The sequence below is a fragment of the Mustela erminea genome, chromosome X (assembly GCF_009829155.1).
Source record: "Mustela erminea isolate mMusErm1 chromosome X, mMusErm1.Pri, whole genome shotgun sequence".
Lineage (NCBI taxonomy): Eukaryota > Metazoa > Chordata > Mammalia > Carnivora > Mustelidae > Mustela > Mustela erminea.
The window spans coordinates 33105746-33117908 of NC_045635.1; the positions used below are offsets into that span (position 1 = coordinate 33105746).

General features: G+C 39.3%; 1 protein-coding gene across 1 annotated transcript in view; it reads left to right on the forward strand.

Annotated features, from left to right (window-relative positions):
- The window catches only part of LANCL3 (LanC like 3), a 104009-nt gene that overhangs the window by 88964 nt on the left and 2882 nt on the right, over positions 1 to 12163 (forward strand). Inside the window, exon 4 of the mRNA XM_032331307.1 lies at positions 5236 to 5443. Coding sequence (XP_032187198.1) covers positions 5236 to 5443 — 208 coding nt within the window. The remainder of the gene's footprint in view (positions 1 to 5235; positions 5444 to 12163) is intronic.

Consider the following 12163-nt stretch of genomic DNA (forward strand, 5'->3'; position numbering starts at 1 on the left):
CTGGCTATCCTCCAAGCACCCCCAGAATCCTTGAATTTTGGAGGTGTCCCAAGTTAAATACAGAATATTTTAGAGGGACCCAATGTACTAGGAAAAGCATTGCGAAGGATGGGAAGATAATCCTTTATTTAAATTAATTTAAGTTAAATTAATTTAAATTAAATTATTTAATTTAAAATTATTTAAAATGAGTGACTGGGTCAGTTAATCGATGGGGATGTCTTTGTGGAGCGGTTATTCCGCCCTCTTTGTACACCACATTCCTTCTGTCTTTGTAAATCCTGTACTGTAACCGTATGGTGTAGGATTTATCACCTTGGGGGCTTTATTTGTCCTCATATATCATTCACGTTCTGTGTCTTCGTAAGATTAAACATAAGGTGCAGAGCAAACTCATTAAACCAACCCCCGTATCCACTGAACTACCAGAAATAAGCCAACTCACAAATGAATAGAGAACCAACTGGGGGCCCATTCTGCATGCCAACCTGCACTCCCCCCTCAAGGGTATTGGTCTTCCTTTTATGAGATGTCCTGAAAACAGCGTAAGTGTGATTATAAATCTGGTGAGTACAGGTTAAAGACCACCAAGTTGGCAACACTTGAACGCCCTCAAAATTCTAACAAAAGATGACTTAGAAAAATTATTTTCACTTGTTGGAGGGAAACGTTTTTTGAGAGTAGATTTATGAACAGCACTGATGGTTTGGGGCAGCAGACTGATTCCGTGAATAAAAACCTGCCGGAGATAATGCAAATGTGGAACTTCATCAGCTCTACCTGATCTCCCCCTATAATTGTTTCCTATCAACTAGTTCTTCGCCCCACCTCTACAGGTGACAGACAGCCCTCGTTATCATGTAGGCAGTATGGAAATAGTTCTTGCCTCAAGGTTAATAACTTTGGGTTCTAATCGTAGCTCCAACACTAACCACTAAATGACCTTGAGAAAACCACTAAATGACCTTGAGAAAACCACTCTGTGCCTTTCGTGGCTTTGTTTCTCCATCTGTGAAAAGAGTATGTGGAGACGGAACAGTGAAAGTCAGTCTTTTGATCACTGCAGATCCCCTTCGTCCTGTGGACCCTTGCCCCTCCTGATGGACATGCCCCAAAGGATCTGCAGATGCCTCGCATTTAGAAATAACCAGTGTAGCGTCTTGTTTTTCTCACTAAATGCACCGAAGTATAGCCAGCAGATCCATCTGACCTCTTCATAGTCTTAATGATTCTGAAATACAGGATGAGAGCCATTTACAAAATCATTAAACAAATGCCACGGCTAAAATAAACTCTGGGTTGCGTTATGTTACATCATTACCGTGGTAACACTGACTGTGCATTTCCTTTCCGCTGTGTGAAACACAGGTGTGGCTAGTTTTTAAAATCATTTCACAAGGGCTCCTGGGTATGTGACTTTGACTAGAGAACAAGGGCTTCTCCAGGGTGGATGTCATTGGTCACTAAGGGATGTCATTGTCAAATGACAGACCCAGAACGGACCTGTGCGGTGATGCTCCAATCTGTTCAAACTACGTGTACCGAGCGAGCTGTCACGAGGCTCTGCTAGATTGCGAGCTTTCACAGGCTTAGCTTCTCAAACCATACTTCTTAAGTAATAATTTCTTTCCCCAGCGTTTGGTAAACATGTGTATCTTTGCTGACTTAGGTTTCTTATCGGTGCACAATAATCAGTGTTCTGGTGACAAAATGACACAGTTCCTATCAAAAGCAAAGAAACCCAACAGTCCTTCCTTTTAGATTAAGCAGCCTTATTATGGATTTCAGTAGGTCAGGTTAGAAGACAAGGGGTTTAGAAGTCTTTCAAGGTCCTTTCCATGTACCACTGTGTGATTCAGGCTGCAGGAAAGGTCCTTTGTCTCTGGCCAGAACCATCGGATCGATAGCTATTAAGCTGCCTTGGGCTAATGGCCTGGCACAGCCATCGGACCCTATCAGCCCTTCTTGCTTCCACACCTCGTCTCCACAGCGGTGTCAGCCTGTGCTGGGGTGAGAAAGGAGACATTATAAAGCCAGCAGGTGTTTGTGGAGCCCTTGCCATGTCAATCACCAGGCCATAGAACAGGGGACCAAAGGTGGACAAAATAGAGTTCCCGCCCGTGGGTAATTTGCACTATTCTAGGGGAATAGAAACATAGTTGTAATATGATATATGTATCAGTGCTCAGGTTTGTGTAGGGAATGATGGGAATTCAGAAAAGGGATTCCTGGTACCCCTCCAGGTTTAGGAAAGGCTTCCTGGAGGCAGTGATGTCTAAGGTGAGCTGGCCAGGGCAAGAAAGTTGGGAAGATTATACCAAGAAAAGTCAGTCAGAGGCTTGGAACTACATAGTAAAGGAAGGGGAACTGTGGGGAGTGTTAGTTTTACTGAAGCAAAGAGCTTCAAGTAGGTAATGGAGGAGACATTGGCAGTGAACAGAACACAACCTGAGTCACAGAGGGCTCTTTGTACCTCAGCTGGAGACTAGCTTCACCTGGCTTCTGAGTGGATGCTAAGAGGCATAGATGACACCTCAGAGTTGGTCCGTCCTGAGGCAGCGGAGCTGACCTTTGGTCTCCCCGTGTTAGCCAGTCTTTGGCTGAAATCTCCTGGGGAGGTGGGCTTATAGCATACCCTCTCCTTTGGCTGAGTGCAAATCTCCCAAGAAGCGGGCAGCTGAGAGCTTTATTAGCAGCCAACTCGTAGCATCTAGGAAATGCGGCACCTGCAGGTAAGGTAGAGGCAATCCAGCAGAGCACCAAGGGCTCCCAGTTCACCTGGCAAAATCCTCCTCCTCTTTGATAGTCAGGCCAGATGGTGTCACTCCCCCTAGTGGGCCTTTCCTACCTCTAGGGGTGGGTTAGGAGCCTTCCTGTGTGTTCCATGACAGCTCTACTTCCCCTCAGATAACTTAGTGCCTCCAGTTAGATCGTAAGCATTATGAAGGGAAGGGTTTTTTAAAACCTTAGCACCTACTACTGTACTTGGTATACAGTAGGTGCTCAGTTACTACCTAAACAACGACCACATCCTTTGAGCCTTTTATTAGCCTCTTTGCCATCTTTCTAACATGATCAGCTCATAGTTACCCTGTTGTGCTTGTTTAGGTCTCTCTTGACACCAGCGTGGGACATTTTCTCTAATACTAACCACATTATTAAAAATAAAAACCAACGAATCTACAACAAAATCCCTCCCACTGGTTCCCTATTGCCCACAGAATACAGTCCATGCTGCCTAAGTGGACTTGTAAAACCATCCATAACGTGAACCCAATCCACACTTCCATCTCCCCGTCCTTTTGGTTAGAACACTGCACTACGCCTTCATGCGGATTGTGTGCCGTGGCTCCAAATCTTTGCCCTTGTTGATCCTGATGCCTAGAATGCTCTCTCTAACTCATTTTGGGCCTAGAGTTTCCTATGCATCCTGCAAAATCCTAAAGAAAGCCCTGCTTCTATCCCAGGCCTCTCCCAACTGTCTCCCTCAGGGAGCTTCCACATTTTTGATTCCTGTAGGATTATTGACAACATCATTCAATTTAGGCTCCAACAGCATCATGAACTGTATGTCCTATGATGTATTGTTCACATGCACAAATTTTTCTCTCCCTTTCTAGACAGTACCTTCCTTAAGGTCAGGAATCTTGTTTAGCATTTATTTCATAGAACCCAAGGCCAGGACTGGTTACATAATTTGGGGGGGCCCAGCGCAAAGTGAAAATGCAGGCTTCTTTAAAAAACCAATTACTAATTTCAAGATGGTAACAGCAGAGTATTAAACCCAGCTTGAGGTCTTCTGGAGGCCCTTGGAGACTATACAGGTCACATGCCCATGAAACAAGTCCTGCTTAGGGCTATGTATGCAGTAATCAATGATCACTTAAAAATGAACGGATACAGTGAATGAAAAAATGTGTAATTAACTAAGTTCAATTCTTTTAAAATCTTCTTTTAGCTTGTGGAAGACACTTTGTTCCTAGAACTGAAGAAGGACAATAGGCTATAGGTGACCATTGTCAGTAGTTGACTGGAAAGCCTTGGCTGAGGAGAGCTTCTGGTTATGTGTTAACCATAGGAAGTGTTAGAGAATAAATTCTAAAAGAGAACACAATCTTGACTCATACAAACATAAAATAAACATAGGTCAACAATTTTATTTAGCTCATTAATTAATGAAGGAGCCGGAAAGGTGTTAGAGCTGGTTTCAAAGGAAAATTCCAGGAGCAGACATATTTACGAGCCATTGGGAGTGCCGACGTGGATTTGCTTACTAGATGCAAAACCAGCTGCTACCACAAAGGCTGAGGGAAGTCAAAACCACCTCTCCCAGAGAGAATGCGATTTTCTAGGAATAGGAATGATTTACATTACTATCAGTTGTCTACAAGGTAATTTCTGTCTCCACAGAGTTGTATAATAGCCTGGTGGAAAGACAGTGAGAGGCCAAGATAACCCTGATGGAAGTCCAGTCTTTCCCTCTTTAGGAGAGAGGTAGAGGCCGTGTGGGAGAGGGAGAGATCTGGTGTTACTAATCTCTCTGAATATGAGCATCTGGAACTTGGGGGAACTCATTTTCATGAATAGCTGTCGCTGCTCTTGTTTCTGTTCCCACCTGTGTAATTGAGATTGCCTCTGCTGAGGGGGTTTGGAAGGCAGATGTCTTCCTTTGGAACAATCGAGTAGGGAAGGACTCGCTCCATGGCTGGAGTAGAAGTCTTGGCCAGGTCGTTTGGCATCATTGTTTTTTCTGGAAGGACTCCCCAGTTTTGCCTGAAGAAAATGTGTATAGTTATAAGCACGTTAACGGTGGAAATGCCGAACCTCTGAGGGGGCATGGGCAGACTGTATAAACTCTTAGCCATTTCAAATAGCCAGATATGCAGAATGCTTAGCAGAGTATCCATCGTTAAATCTTAACCCATTTGTCAATTATGGGTTGTATCACTCTTGTTCTTGTTGCTCTGTCTCTGGGGGCCAATACCACGATACAATTCAAACAACTAAATCTCACAGGTAAAATAAGACTAGAAGATTCTAGAGTACTGTTACTGAAAACATGGTTCCCAGAAGGCCGCTTGTTAGAAAAACAGAATCTCAGGCCTCACCTCAGACCCACCATATTAGCACGGGTGTTAGACACTGGTGATGTGTGAGCCTTTTACAGGGTGTTGGAGAAGTTCCCCGTAGGATAAGGCTCCAAAGTCACCTCTAATATCTCCAATGTTTTCACAGGAATTGCCTATCTGTTTGCCAAAGCTTATCTGGTTTCCAAAAAACCACAGTACCTGGACACCTGTATCCGGTGTGGGGAACTTACGTGGCAGAAGGGCCTGCTGAAGAAGGGGCCAGGGATTTGCCACGGGGTGGCCGGCAGCGCTTACGTCTTCCTGCTGCTCTACCGTCTCACCGGAAACTCCAAATACATCTACCGGGCACAAAGGTCAGCTGATTGTCGCGTGGATTGTTCTTTGTTTTTTCCTAAACGTGAATCGAATTCATGTTCTGAATAGGATTTAGAGTTCCATGGTTTGGAAAGTGAAAAATGCGTCAACTGTGCACTCTAGCAATGTGCTTCTCTTTCGAGGTGACAGTGTTACCACTTTCTTAGTTCTCCTCTCATAGATCCAGTGTGTCTGTGTATACAAGTGAATAGGCGGGCTGTATATCTGAAGTTTTGTCCCTCTTTTTTTATACAAGTTGTAGCACCTTGCTATCTGAGCAGTCACCCTAGACCAGTACACGAGCAACTCTTCACTGTTATTGTTGTGTAATATTACATCGTACAAATGACCCAGAGTTTAGTTACCAGGTCCTTGTAGAGGGATATGTGCATTATTTCCAATATTTTACGTTACAAATCATGCTGTCATGAATAACCTGGTATATATCATCATTTTTCCCATGTATGGGTCCATCTGAAAGATAAAGCCCTAGAAATGGAATTGCTGGGCCAAAGGGTATGTATATTTGAGATTGTTTTTTATTTCACATGACATCTGTCCTCTTAACATTTTCTTTAAATATGTATTTATGTATTTGAGAGAGAACACGAGCAGGAGGGGCAGAGGGAGAGGGATAGAATCTTAAGCAGACTCTGCACTGAATGCGGAGCCCCGTGCAGGGCTCGAACCCACAACTCTGAGATCATGACCTGAGCCAAAACCAAGAGTCGAATGATTAACTGACTGTGCCCCCCAGGGGCCCCCCCTCTTAACATACTTTTAAGTGTTAGCTGTAGGCAGTGTTGTACAGTGCATCTCTAGAACTCATTCATCTTGCACAGCTGAAACTTTATACCCATTGAGCAACAACTTTCCGTGTTCCCCCTCTGTCTCCAGTGTCTGGCTACCACCATTCTATTCTTGACTTCTACGAATTTGGCTAGTGTAGATACCTCATATAAGTGTTACCATGCAGTATTTGTCTTTTTTGTAACCTGCTTATTTCACTTACCATAATGTCCTCATTTAGAACAGTATCTGACACATAACTGCAATGTAAGTGTTCACTGTTATTATTACTAAAAATTAGAGTTCTATCACTTGAGACATTTCTCAATGCATAAATGCATGTCCATATATCTATGCATATATAACCATGTATATATATATAAATATTAATAAGATCCTACTGTTATGTATATATAATAGTACTATACATGTGATTTACAGCTAATGATTTTAAATTAACAATTTCCAAAGGACATCCTTCATTTCAGTTTCTATAGATCTAGCTCATTGTTTAAATGACTGTACAGTTATTCATTATAGATGTACCATGATTAATTTCACCAGTCTTTAAGTAATGAACAGTTGGTACCTGTGTGATCTTTATAGATAACAAAAAAATTGTCCCAGATATCTAGTACATACATTTCTGTGTTCTTGTGCAAGCATTTCTTGTCACAGAAATTTTAGAATTGAAGTCATTAGACCCATTGGTATTCCTGGCCTATTCTTTTGCCTATTTTTATCCTATTGTGATGCTTAGCTTGAGGATTGTAACTCTCTGTTACAATATATGCTGTGAACATTTTCCTATGTTGCCATTTCTCTTTCAACTTAGCTTGTGGTCTTTTGCCAGACCAAAATTTTGAGTATTTTTCTTGATAAACTTTCAAGATTTCCGGATTTTGTGCTATACTTAAAAAGACTGTTCCTACTCCAAGATTACAAAAACATCAGTTTATTTGACTTTTAGTACCTTTGTGATTTTAACTTTTCACAAAAATAAAATTTATACCTCCTTCACTCATTTGTCCCACCCACTTAAAAGTTACCTTAACTTTCAAATCTTTGATTAATCTAGAACTTACTTTTTCTAATGGTGTTATCTGGGTATCTGTCTTTGTGTTTTTTAATGAAAAAACAAAACGTTCCAATAATATCTATTGACGAATTACCCCAATGATTTGAAATGTCAAATTTATCATAAGCTATTTATATAAATGTTTGTTTCTGGACTTGCCATATTTTATTATTCATTTTCTCTCATTCATTCTTCCCATTGTATTTTATTTTATTATTATTATTATTATTATTATTATTTTTAAATTATTTATTTATTTATTTGACAGGCAGATCACAAGTAGGCAGAGAAGCAGTCAGGGGTGGGGGGAAGCAGGGTCCCCGCTGCACAGAGAGCCCAATGCGGGGCTGGATCCCAGGACCCTGAGATCATGATCTGAGCCGAAGGCAGAGGCTTCGACCCAGGCACCCCCTTCACATTGTATTTTAGAATCAGTTTTCAGATTTAAAACAATTCTGTGGCCATTTGATTGGAATTTCAATAAATTTATATGTTACTTTAGGGAGAATTAACATCTTTAGAATATTGTTTTCCTATCCAGGAATGTGGTATGTTTTCCCTTTATTTAAGTTTTTAGAAATGTCATTTGGTAAGGTTTTGATCTTATGAAGAAGCTCTTGCATGTTTCTTGTTAATTTTATTCCTAGGTATTTTATGTTTCCAGGTTTGTGAGCACAATCTTTATTGCAGTTTAGCAAGCTAAGATGCACTTCTTTCCTAGAAATCTGCATTGTTATAAATGTCTTAGTTTTGATAGATGTCATGATATATCTGGCCGTCTTTCTGAACTCCATTACTGTTTCTATTAGATTTTCATTAGAGTCCATTGGGTTTTCTAAATAGATGGACATATTTGCAAATAATTACAATTTTGTTACTTGCTTCTTCCTTTGTATTCTCCCCCACCTCCCCCATTGCATGGGTTGGAATCTCCATAAAAATGTTCATTAATGGAGGCAATAGTAATGGTGATTTTATTAAGAATGCTTCCATGTTTCACCCCGACCTTTGAAATTTGCTTCTTAGGATGTATATCATGTCAGATTATGACACTCCTCTGTTTAGGAAAATCCAGTGGCTTCCCATATGACTCAGAGTAAAAGCCGAAGTCTGTCCTCTGAACAAAAGGCGCTACAGGATCTTGCCTCCCATTGCCTCTGTGATGTCATCGTCTACTCTTTTCCACCTAGTTCTTTCTACCACAGTGGCTTCCTGTTGGTTCTTTGAAGGTGCCAAGTGCAACCTACCTCACAGTCTTTGAAGTTTTGGTTCCCCCACCTGTAATGCTCCCTTTCCTAGGCACCTGAATTCATTCAGACCTTCACTCTAAAGTCATTTTCTCACAAAGGTTTTCCCAAGCCAACTTAGCTAATATTCAATGTGTATATATATACACACATATATATATGTGCGTATATATACACACACACATATATATATACATACATTTATTACAGGTGAAATATATATATATATTTTTATATATGTATAAATTTAAATATATATATGAAATACCCTTTATGACATTTTCCAGTAGGAACTGAAGGAAAAATACTAACATATGTCAGGCCTCCATTTGGAGCTTCATTGTTCAGGAATTCCTTTAACATATTTTCATTCATGGCTCCCTAATCTGTTTGGTTGCAGCCTGACCCTTTATTTCCCAAATGTAGAAAAAGAAAGTCCTTTTGAATTCTGTCTAGACTAATGCAGTATCACCTTTGGGACTGGTTTCCTCAGAGATTGTCAGGCCCTAGAAAGCCTAGTAAAAAAGGACCAAAACAACCCCTCTATTTTTCTGGCAGACCCATCCTAGCTTACAGAGTTTTAGTTATGAGGTTCTGGGGCCCAGGGCCCTTCAGACAGGTTCCATTTTTCACTTCCAGGTAGAGCCCGAAAATGTGCGGGTCATATCTGAATATTTGTGGGACATCGCATTTAATTGCTTTAGTGTACTGAAATTTCCATTTTATTGTAATTCAAAGTTAAATATTCTATGGCCCAAACTGGGGAAACCTCCCAAATTTTGGCAGTTCCTAAAACACTAACGTCAGACAATATGTACCTTCCTGTAATAAACATTACTTGGTCACCGGTTGAAATGTATAGTTGAAGAAAAATAGTTGATAATGGGTTCAGTTTCTTCCATCATATTTTAATTATTTAGGGTTTCTGCCTCTTCTTGAATTAATTTTTGTAGTGAATATATTTCTATAAAAGCTTTTAGTTCATATGGATTTTCAAATGTTTGATGTAAAACCTTAACAGTGTAGTTCCATGGTATTTTAAATTTCCCATGCCTGTGATTATGTACCTTTTTGCATTCCTAATGGTTTTCCTTTTTGGTCAGACACCAGCATTTTGTCTATGTCATTCATCCTTTTAAGGAACTGGCTTTTGGTTTTGTTTATTGATTCTTTTTGTGCTTCATTTGCTTCTTCATTCATAGAAACTTTCTGCCTTTATTTTTTCTAGTGTTCCTTTCCTTTTGTATTTTCTACTGTTAAAAAAATGCTTCATTAGAATACCTTACATCTTTCTGATAATAACAATAATGAAATTCTCAGATGAATGAATTTCCCAGAGTTCAATTCTTGTCTAATCAATAGGTTTTGATATGTAATGTTCTCAGTGTCTATAGTTCTTTTTAGTTCTAGAATTACCATTCTGACTTCTATTTTGACAGCATTTTTTAGAAAACTGAATTTGCTAGCTTGAATTTTGCATCACTGGGTAGAATTGGGGAGCAATCATTTTCATCTTGTTTATCTTTTTTTAATTCAAATTCCATTAGTCATTTTCACTTGAATGGGATAACACACTATCCCAGTCAGAACACAATGAAACTGCTACTCCCATATATTGCTGGTCTATTTACTCTTATAAAATGCTATATATCATTTAGAAATTATTTTGAAAAGCGCAAAAAAGTGTTTATCATATTACATTAAGTAAAATGTAGGATACTAAATATTATACAGACTATAATTTCAATACTGTGCTAAATAAATCAAAGCTTAGGGGGGAAAAGGGTCAGGAGGAGAAAGAGCAAAATTAACTATGGATTTCTTTTCAGGTACGGTGGCATGGTTGTCTCTGTTTTACAAACATTCCTCTATGTTTATGTGAAAAACAATATTTACCATATATCAGATGCTTGCCATATGCTCAGAGCCTAATATATGGTATCTTTAATCTTTACAGGTCATCTTACACAACTCTGCAACTTCACCATTTTAAAGTCAGATTAAGAAATTTGCCAAAGGTCATATAACATGAAATTATCAGAGTTGGGGATCTCAGCTCCAAAGCCCTTCCTCTTTCTGCTCTACCAGGACTTTGTAATCTAGGGTTTGTGAATTTACTTGAGAAAAGCCTTATATTTCAAACTGAAATGGAGCATTACCTTCAATTCTGGACGTGGGCAATAAGCCACAGGAGAATTAGTGCTAGCCGTGACTCTCACCAGTAGAAGTCACAGCTATTCTCATGCCGTATTGCTCTTGTTGCAGATATTATGAAATATATTTGACTCTCGTAACTACTAAAAATGTCAGCAGTTATTGGACTCACTGCTAGATCTTGTGCTTTAATGTGTTAATGAAGAATCTATATATTATTATTTCACAAATTTGGTTTTACAACTTTTGCTAACTGTGCCTTGATAGAACTAATTTCCTTGGGAATCCTGTGTGTTTTATTTTCTGTATTTGAAGACTTTTTTTCTGGGAGGAGTACAGACTGTGAAATGATCCATGGCACCGGAAAGCTTATGGCTCCTCGAAGCTATACTTTGAAGTTTCATGGCATAATGACAAATTTCGAATTAACTCTCAAGAGACATCATCATTCTACTGTTTAAAATTTTAAACTCCATTTAAAAATTGTTGCATATTCAGGAAAACAGTTGAGAGAAAAATTGTACCAAACAGAATTGCAGTATGTTTCCTGCTGACTTATTTTAAGCTGCTGTTGATAAATCCAAGAGCCCTAAAAAGATCAAATAAGTAATTACTCTTCATGGACGCCCCCCCCACATACATTCACACACACACACACACACACACACACACTCTCTCTCTCTCTCTCACACAGTAGCAATAATCTAAATTTATGGCAGTATCAGCTCTCAGGCCTTACCCATCTGTGAGTTCCTCTGAATTGGTGATTGCGTCATTAACAGAAACCAACAGAGCAGGTCCGAAAAGACAGAACACAGGTCACAACACTTTCAAAGTTCTTAAGTACTACAATTCAAATTGTAAAGAATTTGAATAGGATTTGTGGCAAATGCAGGTAGAAGAAAAAGGATCTTTCATTGAGAATCTGGAGGCTAGTGATTTGTTTTTAAGGCAGATGTCCTAAAAATAATCTATCTTGTAGCTGAGTTTGCTATTTGATGTCATGATTATAAAATGTTGCTCGCCTTTTCCCATTCATCTTATTCCTTTGTTTGCCCAAAGCACAGATTGTATAAAATCTTGCCCATTTATTTTCACAGTCTCTGCTCTCTGTCACATATAAATGAAACCTAGCTCAGAAATGATATGACTGCAGAAACACAGCATATTTACTCTTTTAAAGGAACAGTCATACATCAGTTTGCTTCTATTCCAAGTAAATAAAAATATGGTTATTTATCTGTCTCTTTTACTTTTAATTATGAATGGCAGAAGAAATGAAATCCACAGAAAATACCAAACTGCTTTGCTTTGCAAACTCTGACAGTAGTTGAATTTGCTTGTCAACACAATTTGTTGTGAAACACACACAATTATATAACAGATCTTCTCTCTCTTTTTTTTTAAACAGAGAAAAAGTCTTTCTTAAAGTATTAAGCAACTCAAGGCCA